This window comes from Leptonotus elevatus, chromosome 15 (assembly GCF_054856555.1).
Source record: "Leptonotus elevatus isolate MCC_2025b chromosome 15, RoL_Lele_1.0, whole genome shotgun sequence".
In the NCBI taxonomy this organism is placed as follows: domain Eukaryota; kingdom Metazoa; phylum Chordata; class Actinopteri; order Syngnathiformes; family Syngnathidae; genus Leptonotus; species Leptonotus elevatus.
Genome location: NC_141253.1, coordinates 10137935 through 10154137, shown reverse-complemented (window position 1 = coordinate 10154137; position 16203 = coordinate 10137935). Strand labels below are relative to the sequence as shown.

At 39.7% G+C, this 16203-nt stretch overlaps 1 protein-coding gene across 6 annotated transcripts in view; it reads right to left on the bottom strand.

Moving 5' to 3' along the window:
• Nucleotides 1–16203, bottom strand: part of rgs3a (regulator of G protein signaling 3a) — a 116291-nt gene that overhangs the window by 6314 nt on the left and 93774 nt on the right. For all 6 annotated transcript variants that reach the window (XM_086096597.1, XM_086096596.1, XM_086096593.1 and 3 more), the window contains one exon: nt 8335–8405. In XM_086096597.1, the coding sequence (XP_085952723.1) occupies nt 8335–8405 (71 nt within the window). The remainder of the gene's footprint in view (nt 1–8334; nt 8406–16203) is intronic.

Sequence of the window (16203 nt, the reverse complement as noted above, 5' to 3'; positions counted from 1 at the left end):
TACATGTACATTAGATTCACATCACCGTAATGTTATTGTTAATTCTGAGGGAATATCAATAGATTGCCCAACATTCCTTTGAAATCAATTTCACAATAAATTCCCTTCCTATTTCTCCTAATCTGAAGAAACACCACAATGTTGATGCAGTGGCACACACAGGCACGCACGCACACCCAGCGATGACTCATCGGCTGATTGAAAAGATTCACATGGCGCTGCATGAATCAGCCTTAAAGCAGATGTGAAATGCAGGATTGGGCTCTTTCTCTCTTGTGGAAACAACGGGGCACTCTGATATGAACAACTCTCACGTGTTAGCCCGATGCATATACTGTTACCCCAATAATAAAACCTCTTGCTGTTAAACTCATAACACAAGGGCAGGCTCTGTTTTTGGGTGAGGGGTTACACTGAATTACTATACTTTGTATTGAAAATATTTTGATGACCCAACAAAAGTGGATTTCTTATTTTAAGAGAAGTGTTTTAATGCCGGTGCCTTTTAGTAAGTGAAGACGATGTAATGACTTTTGAGCGAAGCGAGTGTGCCTTTGCCCTGCCATCGTGTGGCTGTCAACGGATATTGGACAATTTCAGTTTGATTGCCCACCATTATGCAGCTTGTTCTCTGGCAAGTCTGCACCTCGCAGGCGTAACATTAAAGTCTGCCTTTACTCCTTGGCGCCGTTCATACAGAAAATTCCGATTTCTGAAAGATTTGGGGTAGACCGTTTTTTATGCTTCTGCGGACAGAATTCGTCCCGTATACATGGTCAAACTGCGACGCGTGGACACCGTCATTACGCTAATAGACTTCAATTCCCCGTTTAATTTTCTACGGTCAATAAAAGATGTTATTTTCATGTCACTTCTATGCTAAATAAAGTAGTCAACTCCAAAATACTTTTTTTTGTTTTTGCCATGTCGCCATGTTTGTTTACCTCTGCTTGAATATTACCTGTGGGCTGTGTGTACACTAATGGCCGTTCCCCAAGTGCCCATTTTAACATAACCTCACATTTAAGCATTTCAGTTTTTCGTCATCTCTCCAGCCGAGTCGTCAAAAATAGCCGCATCGTCATCTGATTTCAAACGACACCCCAGCAATTAGCTTAATCTGCTTTACGGCTGGAACATGACCTGTTTGCGATGATCACATTAGCACATCCTGACATTTCAACCCCCGATGGCCTCCCTGATCGTATTTTCTTAACGCCCGTCCACGTCGTGACACTGGGCTGCAGGGTTTGGGGTCTAAGCGGGCTTCCGCAATTAACTGACAGCTGGGGCCCTCTGTATTCCCTACTTGCTTGACTCACATTAGTTGCGCTAATGGCAGTGTGCAAAGTAGGCTGCACACCCTGGGAGAGTCTGCCGGCATGCTGTAGATGACGGCGTAGCACTGAGGTGAGGTCTAAAATGACAAATGCCGGAGTGCCTTTGTTTACACGACACTGTTTTAAGCTAAAACCAGATTAAAACTTTCCATCCTTTCAGCCCATCTGTTTATATGACAACAACACCTTCAATCTCAAAGTGGAAGTTTTTCAAAGTGGAAGTTTTTCAAAACCACATTGTTGTAGTTTATGTATAAACGCTAAGAAATAGAAGATAATAGCAGTGTTCAGTATAGGCATTAACAACAAAGATGGCCCACGCGTTTGTTTTCCCTTTTATAGCACTGCACCAAGAAACAGTACTCAAAATAGAGTGGAATCATCTAAAGTCATTTCATTTGGAGATAGACAACTACTTTTGGGAAAACTTGCCTCTAAATTCGCAAAAAATATATGGATCACTCATGTCCTCATGATCTCACCAGTTAAGTAACAAGATTAAGCATGTTTTGCTTTTACCTTGGCTGTTTTGACAATACTTAACACAAAATGAAGAAACGTGTTAAAAAGTCATGCAAAGTGACCGATTTCACACTGAAGTTAAAGTTTGCAATGATCAAAACAACTTTTTTTTGCCATGTCAAAAATGTCTAGAATACTATTTAAATGATCTCATGAAAAAGTATCCCTCTCTAGCCCCATTTTATGCTTTTTATTCAAAAAAATGTTTAAGCAGTATTTCTTAACTTATCACGGCATGACAAAAACTACCCAATCAGCGATGTAGACACACAAGGCATGACTGCCCAGAGCCTCGCGGGGACACATGCAGACCCTCGCAAAGGGGACTTATAGTTTCTTGGCTGGTTATTTAACTCCAGTGAGCAACAAAAGTAAAAAAATAAATAAAATAAATAAATTGGAAAGCTCTCTACTTCATTTCAAGGAATATAAAACGGCTGTTTGCGGCACCGATGGCTATATACAGATACAACATCAAACCAGAAACATTTAATTTCTGGCAATACTCCATCATGAACAAGTCATGTTAGCAGTGTAGCTGCCTTGACTTGGGACATTTCTTTGGGCCGAGAACTGGAGGGAGTGAAGTCAGGCTACATTTAAATATTGTTAACGACTTCAAAACTTCCAACTCCATCTTTAAAGCCAACTTTAGGTCACCAAAGTCCCCTTTACGTTTTGTCATTTCTGTACCAACGTAATAGTAGACTGTAGTGCTGTTTTACGGTAGTTAAATTATTTAAAAAAAACACATCACACGCAAAGTTTCTCCATTGACAACCTTGACTCTCCTCCACAAAACCAGATGTGGGTCGTTCACAGCACCAACTACTGGCCTGGAATGTGTATTACAGCATGAAGCCATCTGCACATAAAACTTTCCAAAACCACCAAAGCCAAAACTTTCCAGTTGTTACTAGTTGTCATGTAAACATATCCTTTATTTGCAGAAGGCTGACAATGTGACACTGTGCTCAAATCATGTCCATGCTTGTGTTTGTACCAGTGTCGTGGGTCAGTGACACTTTAATGGTCGTTGTTTGTCCTGTTCTTTGCAGTCCTCTGCCAAAAGCAGTCAAGAAGCACTGCGGAAAGTGTAATGTGGGAATGGAAATCTAATCACGGCGGAAAGAAGGTCACTGCAATATTCCTAGAAGAATGGTGAAAAGGGGAATTGTCCTTAATTGTATCCATAAATAACCCAACACAGCCACGTGCTGCACGCCTTTCCCTCGATTGACATCTAAAAAGAGGAGCTCTATTTCCTGAGCCTCCTCGAAACACACACACACTCACAGACCATGCGCCTGGGCTATTCTTAAAATCCAGGTTGGTGTGATGATATTAATAAAAAGGTCTCCAGTTAGAAGTCAAAGCGGCTTCCTATACAAAATAGCTGGGAAGGCCTCACTGGGGAATTCTCCCTAACCCTGGCTGAGACGCTTAAATGAGATCCATGGTGGGGTCACATAGCTTCTTGCCAAGCTTAGAATTCATACAGGATGCTCAGACACACACACAAACACACATTCCTAATTCTTACCTTTCCAGGCACTTCTCAGAGAAATCGACCATAGAGTGAAACATGGGCACAGATTTGTTTGGCATGACGGCATATAAGCGTGTGCCTTATGGGTGCATATTTATTTGGTAATCACATTCCTCTCACCCCCCTGGAGACTCCGGCAGTAGCCTTTATAGCGCCCATGGTCTGCAGGAGGCGGACCCTCACTCACACCACCCAATCGCCTCAGAGTGTTTAGAGTGGATAGATTCCTTCCACGGAGTCTGGATGGCTTTGCTCATTGTATGCAGTGCACTGACATCACATTAGATTTTTTTTTTGTAAACAAATCACTGCCACTTTTGAAGTCTGTTCGGCAAGTGCAAAAAATGGATGTTATCATTTGCACTTAAATTATTTAGCCTACTTAAGAGATTCTCTTTGCAAATAACTGTCTCTTGAATACAGTCTAATTAGTATGGAGGGTTATTGGTTTACGGGGTAATTTTATTCATACAGCAAGCAACATATGCCAATAAGACTGAACACTTACGAGACATGTAATTTTTTCCACAATTTGAAACATCGTTTTTACAGTTCTTGGGTATTATAACAACATGTCTATGATATGTCTACAAAGGCCAAAATGTTGTCTTATACACTCTAAAGACGGTTTGGTCAAAAATAACCCAAATTGGGTCAAAAATGGACCAACCCAACTTTTGGAGTAAATCCACAAAGCAACCTATTTTTTCTGGCTTGTTTGGTGGGTTAGTCATTTGACCCAACTTTTTGGATTAATTGAATAACCCAACTGAATTTGGTAAAAAAATTACCAACCCAACGTTTTTAGTTATGTAATCCAAAATGTTGGGTCAAATAAAAAATAACCCACAAAGAAACCCAATTTGTTGGGTTATTTTGTGGGTTATTCGTTTGACCAAACTTTTGGGGGAAATTGAGTAACCCAATTGAATTGGGTCAATAACATCACTTTTAAAAACGGATACAACCAGGTCATTTTGTGTTTTCAGGCAAACAATAGTCTTGTAAACAAGCGACCAAAGCAACATTGGTTTTATGTGAGCGACTCCACCCATTATTATTTCTTTGGCATCTCTGATGCACTTTCGGTTTACTTAGTTTACTACTACTAAAATGGAGCATGTTTGGCTCACATTGCTTGGGGGAGAACAACACCTGGCCTGAGTCAACACAAAAGAGTGAGGAGGGTAATCTGGGGCTAGGTTATGGCAGACATATTGGGGATGGATTCAGGAAAACAGCTGCAAGAGACGGTTTGCAAAAACAATGCGATGAATAAGTGCAGGAAATGAGGCAGAGGAAGCTGGTCAGACGGGCCTTTACAAAATATTACCATATTGCTAGGAGTTATGTCTCAAATTAAACCACACAGACTCTATTCATTCAATTTGGGGGAAGGGTAGCACCGGTGCTGAGCATTTTTATGGAAATTCCGTTTCACGTCACAATCACTGAGTCCGTGGCTTACCTTAACTCCGTGTTGACCACACTTAAGAATTTGCGATTGAAATTATTGAACAGGTTAAACAATTAGGATTGTTGATCGTTTGATTTATGCGAGGGTCAGACTGCAAAAATGTAGCTCATTTTTGTCGCCAGACAAACTTCTATTGTTGTGGCCAATTTGTAGTCGTCTTGATGCGTCATAGCCCACGCTGTGTGATATAATTAACGATCGGTTGCCTTCACGGCCACAGCGTAGAAAATCTGGCATGTCAGAATTTTTGTTCATCTTGCTGCATGGTTTGACATGTCATGCGTCGTCCTACGGTTGTTTCCTTGGCATGCAAGCATCAAGTAACACAGCTGTAATTTGTTGCGGATGAGTGTCACAATTGGGATATGAATCATGGCAGCATACACAGGGAAAAAAAGGATGAAATTGGATATTTTGAGATGGGAATCAGACCTCTTCAGAATGTGGGTAAAAATCCTCTGATGCAAAAACTCATCTATCGGATTTACCCTATCAAAATCAAATACACTGATCGGTATACACGCCCACCCAAACAACACAAATAAATGAAAAAAGAACACTTGTGAACCTAAGCTACAACAAAAGCACTGACAATTAAATATGGTGTAAAAATGATACATTAGAGGTGTCCATCTTTCGATAAACATAAAAATGATTGTCAGGCATTGATTATGCTTCCTGGTAGGCAGTTGCTGCAAATTAGTCGATTGCCACATCCAGTTCACATTGTACAGACAAATAGAATGCGTTTCATGTGCTCTTTTGTCTCCAGCGATGATGAGATTAACAAGATCAATGCTATATATCTCTTCATTAGCAAATGAGAGGCACGTGATAGGCTAACCACATCAACAAAAGCTGTTAAATGGGAAACACAAGGGGAAGAACAAACACAAGCATCACCCAACCAGCTGTATCCTTCTTCTTTGTCTTAAAATACTCTGGATTAGGGAACGATCAAAGCCCTTCACAGTAGAAGGCTTTATACTGGAAATAATGGATGAGCCATGGATGACATACACATGCACCCACGGGGAGTCTAAGGTTATTATCACCATCACTATGTAATGTGCTCACACCTAATTGACCTTTCAAAGCCATGAACAAATCAGACAACCACTTCCTGATTCTATTTCACACATCTGGAGGATTTCATTCCCTCCAGGCTTCGGGTTTAGTGGCATAGATGTAACATGTATTCAAACATTTATTGCTCACTTCAGGCCTGGGTTTCTCTGAAAATGGCTTAAAATAGCATGTAAAGAATAAAGATTGAGATTCAGATGGAGACAAGCACTGAACAAGAATGAGATGGCATTTATTATGTAATGAATAACACGGGACGGTTGGGCTCAATGACGCAAATTCTCTAAATAATATTAACAAGCATGGTGAAACAGTGCAAGAAACCGGCCAACTTTTATAAGGAATGTATTTACAGACTCATAAAACTAGAATCCAATTTGCAACAGTACAAAAAATTGGACCGTGACGGGCAAGATTTAGTGCTCAAGGGCAAAATTTGATTGCGCTCAATTTACACAAAGCGCTTTACTTTGGTAGCCAACCAATCGCAGGGTCATACTCATCTCACGCACACCTATGGACAATTTAGGGTCTTCAATGAACCCAACATGCATGTTTTAGACTGTGGGAAAGTGCACAAAGAAATCCCCATGACTGAATATGAACAAATGTTTTGACCATTTTATTTCCAACACACCACTGTATTGTCATATAAATGCTAACATTAGCGATGAGGCTAATTACAACTACCAAAATACCTGCTGTCATCACTGCCAAGCACTCAAATCACAAAATGCGTTAATCTCAAACCCAAAAAAAGAACTATTTCCACAACTTTAAAGTGGTGGTGGTGGTGGTGGTGGGGGGGGGGGGTGGTGGGGGTTGTGGAATCTTAATCACTTAATCTTCCTGGTTAACCAAACACGGCTTGTGGATAAGAAGGAGAACACATGGAGCTACAAGATGCCACTCTGAGCAGCTTTTATTGTGTGTAAAAGTGCCTTGGTCTTGATGAAGTGGAGTGTGAAAAGGCTCATTCAACAGCTGATGAATCACTGAGGCGTCAACACACACATACACGCACAAGCACGCACACGCACACATGTGGCGACACACACACACACACACACACACACACACACACACACACAGTCTTCGCACATCATTTACCACTTAATTAAATCCATGACGAGGAGCCTTGATCACCCTCTTCCTTGAACATGTTACTTTATTTTGAGCTAAAGTGAAAATATGTTTATCTGAAGAATGACCAAACTCAACACTTGTGCAAACAGAAATTTAAATTAAATCAAACTGAAAACACTGTAATATGCATGCCAGGCCACTAGTTGGCGATGCCATTTTGTCAAGATTGCAGTGATGCGGTTCACTGTGACATACATGAGCATGCCCAGACATAACACGATACACAAAAGCACATATCTTGCGTTTTCAAATGTTTCAGTTCAGGCCACAAAAAAATGCATTAATCATGTTAACAAATGACTTTTTTTTTTGCCATGGAGTAGGCCGTTAACATATTGTACAAAACCTTGCTAATGTTGTAAAGTGGAAAAAACTATTTAATTTATCTTCAAATCATGATAAATGGATTCCAACTTTCTCTCTTACTTCAGTTCATAATGTGTTATGAGAAGTGTAGTGGTTCACATGGCTCACTGTGATTACATTTGTGAAGGGACGGGCCATTGAAGAAACTTTTCAATTTCAGTTTGGATCTCGTTAAGTCTGAATCCTGAATTTCTTTTTCACTTAAAATGATGATAGCCATTGGTAGTATAGTGGTTCACATAAAGGTCTGTCTAATATCATTTGTAAGGTGGTAGAGCATTAAAAAAATATTCAATTCAATTTAAGATGCTGAAAGATGCATAGATGCAGGATTTATTTTTCACTTCAGCTAGTATGTACTGTAGTGGTTCACATATCCGACTTTGTAATATCTTTGTGCAGTTGTGACACATGGAATAAAACAAACAATGACTTTCTAGTTGATTTGGGCCATTGGTAGTATAGTGGTTTACATAGCTGAATTTTTGATGGTGCGTGGAATGAACATTTTCGGTCGTAGATCTTGATCAAGGTATTGATCTGGGATTTAGTTGATATAGGCCATTTCATTGGTAGTATCGGGATAATCATATCTGACAATTCTCACACAATGTCCCATTCACAATTGCTGGCAACCGGTTATGATCCTGACCAAATAGTAGAAAAGTTTTTTTGTTGACAATGCATGGGCAAATTCATGTTTTCGCATGAAATGGGTATCTATAAAGGTGTTGAACAAATTTTAGGAGGCCTGTGCAGAGTTATAACATGCTTGCAAGCTATGAAATAAGAAGACAGCAAAAGACAGAAGCGTACATGCAACAACAAGAAGCTACAGGATTACTTACAGGTTCTTGGATTTTTTCTTTTTGGTGCCGTCGGGGCCGACCTCACAGCTGCAGGAGGATCCGGAGCTGAGCTGGGGGGAGAGGAAGGAGAGCACACACTGCATCATCCGAGAACCTCCGCACAGGAAGAAAGAGGGCCCCGGTAAAGACCGGATCGGTGTGCTCGAACCAGTAACACGTTGAAATAAATGATCATTCCATCGATATGATCCTCGAGTGAATATCCCACAGTTGGAAAAGTGTCTGTACGGTCTGCATGTGGCATCTGGTGTTTGCAAACAGTGCAAATCGAGACTGGGACAATCTGTGTGTGAGAGTGGGCTGTTGATTCTGCTGCACCCCTCCCCTCCTGGTTTGAAGTGTTGTGCCAAGAAACCCCCCCACTCAGCCCCACACCACTCCTCCTGGTTTCACGTTACACTTAACGCCTAGCATGCATTTCGATTGGTTTGGAAGGGGAAGTTGCTTCAGGGTGGGGAAGGGGTCAGTCACTGCTAATCTGATGGCCTGAAACTGCCCCATTGTGTGCGAGTGCGGGGTGGGCTCGACATAATGAGCCATTGTATATTACAGGAACCTGAATGTGAGCTCCTGGCCACAGCTGGTGGAACACATTGTGTGTGTATTGTGCCTCTCTTGTGCCATGTTTCGGGAATCTCCCCCTCTTTGTATATTTTCGGCAATAGTCCAACATTATTGTTGGAAGCGGACTCCATGCATGCTCAGATCTTGAGTTACTTGAGTTCAATGGAAGATGACAGGACTGACCCGCAATGTGGTCATTTTGGAAAAGTTGGTTTGTACTGTACAATACTGTAATTCCATAGCATTTGACTGATTGGCTATAGGTGGTATAGCGGTTCATATGGCGTGGTCAAAAATGTTAATTTAGAGATTTCTCAAAAAATACCTTCCTTTAGGTCTCTTTAGGTTTCTCAGCAGCACAAAAGTTAAAATTGTAGTCAAAGTGTATGAAAATAAGTGACTAGTAGAAAATGTACATTGGAATTAAGTGTAGAATTAGAAAATAGGATTATCTCAATTAGCATTTTTTTTTTTACCCATTGGTACCATTTAGCCTGAGCCGTTCACATTCACATTGGTTGTACCACTGTTGAGACTTTATAGGAGCTCCTCCTACATACATGACCATATGTGCTTCACGGCTGTATCTTGACTCCAGGCTGACAACAGCTGTTATTCTCCATTAGTGGGGAAACTCGCCACTAAATGTTTACTGCTGCCTTTTAAGTCTACAATCCCATTGATGGTCCAGTCAGACCAACAACCTTTTAAAGACCGAAGACTCGAAGCATAGGGCAGAGCCACTGTGGACGAAAACTATTGATTAATACAATTCAGCAAAATTCCATTTATTTATTTATTATTATTTATATTATTATTATTTTATTAACCATTTTATTTATTATTATTTTTTATTATTATTATTATTATTATTATTATTATTATTATTATTTATTATTCAATTTATATTTATTTTCAACTGCTCATGGCATCTTGTTGAAAGGTGAGAAAAGTGAGTCTTCAGTTCAGTCAACAATCTCTGTGCACACAGACTTGCAAAAACATCTGATTTGTAAAATGTAAGCCTGACCAGTAGTTGGCAATTGTCACTTGTGAAAAACAGCAAGGTGCAAAAACTTTGTATCCTTTTTTTATTGAGAAGCATATTATGAATTGTCTTTATTAGTGATTATGTGAGTTTAAAAGCTTACAAATGGGGAAGCAATAGGATGGTGTGCAGTGTTTTATGTTTTTTTTAAGCTTGGTAAGTGTTATATAAGTGCATTTACATTAGTGCTGTTTTTGTTATCAAATAATGACATTTTCATGCTCTGAAACATCGTGACATTCAATACCCAAAACAACTAAGTTTTAAATCCAGTTCAAACGTAATAGCGTAAACAATTTATTCCATGGGTACCGGTAAGTAGTGGAAGCATGGCCCGACAAGATGTCGGCACAACCTGGGGAGTGGGTGTTGACTGAAGCTCTAAAAACATTTTCAGACTCAAGTCACAGTTGACTGTGAGAATGGATGTTGAGCGAGCCGTCTAAAAATAAGGACAAGCATTGATGCTGCATATTTTTAGTTTGCTACAAATGACTATTACATTTAGTTTCGATTAGCCGTTTAAAATAAATCGAATCAAAAGTAAGTTAAGCCTGGTAATTAATATATGAATTAAACTTGCCTACAAAGTCAAAATAAAATAAACGCTTTCAAACTGCAAAAATAGAGCTTATGCTTGAAAGGCTCTTGCTGCTCAGCACTGTACGAGCACATAAGTGGTGCGCTGGTGTGCATGAGCACTGAAATTATTGGAAGCACACAATTCAAATATGTCAATGCACGTTTGTGTACCAAGGACCTTGCCCAACATTTTTGAGATAGAGGAGCAATGGATGGAACGTGAGTATTATGCAAATTGTGAAAAACAATATTTGTATTGAAACTTTAGAGCAGTGGTTTCTTAACCTAAGTTTAATTGAACCCCAGAATATCAGTCAGTCTCAGGGGTTCAGCGGAGGTCAAGATACACACCCGACTCATATGATTCGTGATGACACACCCCGCTTGGCCATCATTGGTTGCAGGTGATCACGCTACATCGCTTGGCCTATCTGGCTGCTGGGAATTTGGTGCGCTCAGTAGTCGACTTGTAACTGTTGTGATAGTACGTCGCGTGATTTCTTTATTATTTGAATCCCTTCATACTATGTTGAGCAAAGAACGAAAGTGGTCGGATGAATATGTGCAATATGAATTCAAATGTATACCGGAACGTTTTGGTGTTCCACAGGGTTCAATTCTGGGGCCTCTGCTGTTTTCATTGTATCTGTTGCCTCTGGGTTCCATCTTAAAGAGTGGTTGTTTTAAAGTGCTTTATAAAATGAGAGCTGCTCAATGCCGAACCAATCCAAACCAAACCACAGAAAAGTAGCAGCCACTTCGCAATAAGTGTGAATGCACAGATATAAACAGTAGACTAGCTGAAGCAGCCTGGCTAAGAGACGAGCCTACGCGGCGGCCATGTTGGCGGGGGCAATGTTGCCATCGAAAGACAATGTATGCACATTGAAAATAAATTCGCTCATTTCTCAACTGATTTTCATCGGCTTTACTTTTTGGTCAAAGTCAACTTATGTGCTATCAATGCAGGAAATTTGAAGGAAAAAACAAGTGCATGAAAAGGCTCGAAAAGTTTGACACCCTAATGCAAAACTTCAGAATTCCTTCCCACCCCGAAAACAATACGATCCCCATATTCTCCAGGTAACAGACTTTAAAGTAAATTATATAGTAGGCGTATGTGTTTTTTTTTTTAGTTTTTTTTTTTAAATACACTAAATATAATCCTCTTTGTTTTATGTTTAGTTTGACAGTAAACATCACCTACTAAATGAACGTTTAAACATCTCGTTTTTGCTTTATTATATTTTACAGCAGTTCGAAATCAGCGCAACACTTCTGTGGCTTCAACTCGCTTTCCTGAACCGACAGACTCACACATTTATACAGTATTTCATAGCCCCCCTCCCACCCCAGGACAAGAAGTAGCTAAATCCTTTTTATGAACTACACAGCTTCTATCGAACATGGCATCAGGAGAAAAAGGCATGGGGATCCGAACAAGAGAGGGTGTCGAGTCAGGCCAGCGCGTGTTTCACTGGCTGCCTGCATGTAAAGACGCAACGCTCTCTTGACACCGTAGCGCTATGTTCCAGATGGATGGGATCCAACGGGGATGAAAGCACACAGGAATGTGTCAGAGGTGATGACCTCATTCTCTCTCGCTCTCATATCTAAAAACACGCAATATTGTGTCTTACTATGTTGCCGCATTGTTAGCCGGCTGACCTCCACCAGGGAACCACTACTTTTCATCACCGTCTGATGGCAACCAGACATGTGCAAATTACGAAACCATGGTGTCATAGGCAATAATGGAAATAAGAAAATCAATGGTCACCATCATTAACCCTTCAGCGTATTTACTAACCAAAAGCACTATTGTGTCAAAGCCTTAAGCTAAGCAAAGCTGCAGTGTTACAACAGATTAGCGTTAGCTATCAGTGTGATTCTGATAAGCAACAGATATTCAGTAGTAAGCAAGTTCAGCAGACTATCTGGGAGGTGTTTGGCAATATGTCCGCAATGCCACAACCAGTTCCACTTCAAAAATTGACTAATTAAGTTTAAATTGGAAGTTTAGTGGTGAAAGTCTTAACATTTTTATTTTTGATTAAAAAAATGACTTCAACTGAAAGCATACTACTTTTAAAGAAAATAAAAAAAAGATTATTTGACATAACGTAGCCAGGCATATGTTTACGCTATCAGCAAAGCATTGCATCAAAGTTTTACTGTATATCTATAAATACACTGACACAAAAACTGTCATATTCCAACTAAGAGAAAATGTTAAAATGCAAAATATATAAATATTTTAAAAAAGAGCTAACTTATGTTCTTTTCATTTTTTTATGTCCCACTCTGGTCCCAATGCAAAACAAACCCATTGCACAACCAGTAAAGGATTATAAAGTGTAAGACTTTCCTAAAAATAGCTGCCGTGTGTTTGTGTGCATACGTGCTGATTTTTACAGTCCGCTCACATGCTCGTTTCGAGAGCGTCACAAAACCCAGAACCTGCCAAAGCTCACGCGGCGGCTTATAGGGCCCCCCCAATGGCGCTGGGTGCAGATGTTGACACGCCGTTAGGTGTTGCGGAATCGTGCTGCAGATAACGGCTCGAACGCATGCATACGCACACCTGCTTGTGAAAGTGTGCGAAATGCGACTATGTGGACAAACGCACAGCGTGCACGTGTGAAACCAAACACGTTTTGTCAATTGTGGACTTAAAATGAGCGGTGCAATAAATTAGTCTTTGTAATGGCATAGCAATATTGACATGGAGACTTCGATCACATTTTTTTGGTTGAGGCTACGCAAACACATTAGCGCCATTTTTTTCATTAAGTACAATTATGGAAATATGATAATATGATCACAAGGTTCTATCCAAGTGGGCTATTATTTAAGCTTTTAGAGGCCTTTTTGTCAAGTCAAGCACTTAATACATCTTGAAAATATTTGTTTTCAAACTTTCAAGTACATTGCAGAAGAGTGGAAATCCTAAAATGGCCAAAACTGTTGAAGGTGAGATCTGGCGTTGCTGCATGTTTTGCATGAAGGTGATAGCATAGCCTTGCAGTGCTTCGGCGATAAGCTAAGCCTCTTTCATTTCGCACTGGCCGTCGAAGCTGGCATTTTCCCGTCTTTCAATCTTTGTTGCACAATTTGCAGACAAATCTCGCTCACAAACCTTCGAGCCAGTGGACTGAACAATGTGGGGCAAAAGTTAAGATGAAGGTCAATGAGGTTTGCCTAACAAAACTGGCCCAAATCATATCTAAACTTGACATTCTTTTGTTGCTGCCAGCAACAACAAAGCCAAGGCGCTCAGGGAAACAATCTTGACCCAGTCAAGCCAGAACAAGCCAAAAGAGTCGAGACGTGAAGGAATGACTATCTATCTTGCCTTCTGACACGTCATCACACCTCCTCTTCCTTCCGCCTCATTCATTCTTCCGCTTGACAAAAAAAATAAAAAATGTTGGCGCCAACGGATACAAACAAATCTTCTTTGTCTGTATATGTCAGAATTGTGACATTATGTGGCGTCACACCCTAGACCAACACAAGGTACTGCATAATATATATATATATATATATATATATATATATATATATATATATATATATATATATATATATATATATATATATATATATATATATATATATATTAGTGCTTTTCGAACAATAAGACTAATTAATGGCACAATTTTCCGGAATTAATCGTGATTAATCACATTTTTCTACAGCTTCTACTTTTGGCTTCTACTTTTTTCTTCAGAGCTAGTAACAGATGTTTACTTAAGTAAAATTTTGGAAATAATGTAAAAATCACCAAATAGAATGTATATTTATCAACAAAGACTGTTCTAGCATATTGTTTTCAAAACTTTCGTCACAAACTGCATTTTTAAAGAAAAAAATTGAATATAAGATTTATTGACAGTGGACACAATTTTCACATAATTAGCATTTTATAATTAGCATGTAATTGTAAATAGTAGTTGTATGCAACCATTCGTGGAATGTTGGGAAAAGTGGGGAATCCTGCCATGTTCACTCGAAAAAACAAAACCTTACGTTTACTTAAGATGTTTATTATTTTGTGGGTTATTAGTCGGACTATTTTAGTCTACAAGTGCGGTCGACAGAACCTGCTGGGAAAAAAATGTATTTAAAAAAAACCGCGACTCTTGGAACTGCAAAAATATTATTTTGCTCATACGCTCTGAGGATTTGTAACGTTATAGCATGCCTGTTGCGTAAGGGGTACACGGATCGCAAATCTAAACAAACAAATGAGCGCAGCTGGCGTGTTTGGATAATTGTAGCGGCCTCGATAAGATCTTCCTGGTGGATCTTGGCTCGAGGTAAGGAAAAGTCCTCGCTGTGAGGCCTTTTTACGTCTTAGAAAATACAAAATAAAACTCATTATGTAAACAAGGAGACACACGAGAGGAAGCATCAAGCGAAAGACCCGACCTCCACCTCAAATGTTTTCAGGCTCAAATGTTTTCAGGCTCGATTGAGCACTCCCGTTGTGTTTGATTGAATAATCCCCTTTCATTGTCTTTGCCACAGGAAACATTAGTGCAACTATTCCAAATAAAGGGAAAAATAAACCCACACACACATTTGGGGCAAAACCATAATATCTGAGAAAAAACCTGGTGACCCACAGACAAGATACTCATTGTCAAGTCACATAACGAATATATTTGTCGACAAAAAGCGCATTGTCTACAAATTTGACTACAGTATGCATGTGTGTGTGTGTGTGTGTGTGTGTGTGCATCTCCTGTTATTCAGACCTGCTGAGGAGATGGCTGCTTCCTGCGTGTCACAGGATGTAAAACACTTGTGCGTCACTTCTCCGAGATCTTCAAACAAGTGATCAGGTTACCCAGCCCAGTCTCGGAACTGACTCCCGCCATCCCGTAAACAATTACAGGCGATTTTCACGACTTACGCTGACCTTTGCGGGAATTTTAAGATATATTAGCAGCTAGGTGGTATCATGCTGCCATTTCATCTACCCTGACATCCAACCAACCATCCGTTCATTTTCTATTAGGGATAGGAGATCTTTGACTGTCTCATGATTTGATTTGATTCGATTCCAATTTTTGGGTCTGTGATTCGATTCAGAATCATTTTTGATTCCTATTGATTTGATTGACATCAATTTATAGATGTAAAGAAGCGTCATGATCTACTTCAGTCTGAGTCGATAATGCTAATTAGCGCGCTAGTTGCGGAACTTTTATCACTCAACGGCTTTTCATACAAAACGTTTCAGAAATGTATAAAGAGTAGCATCTTAACATTACTCACCAGCATACGCGCTTCCTACGCTGCAAAAAACTTTTTTATTAGAATAACTTGATCTTGACTTTTTTCTTCTACTCTCTAATGTGGCTACAAAATGGACAGTGTATCAGAACGCGCCAAACCACAGCCCCTAAGTGGCCAAATCGGGTACAACATGAACAGCGCTCCCAACAAAGGCACACACAAACAAGGGCAAGAATAATTTAAATTAAAAATTTTTTGGGACATTTAAAATTGATTCTGAATCTTACTAAATGAGAATTGCCATTTTCAAAAACTCCAATAGAAACTCAGTAAACATAGACTGTTATTACAAATAGGAGGCGCAGAGAACAAGTATACATGCGTTGTGGCGTCATCAATGGCATAAA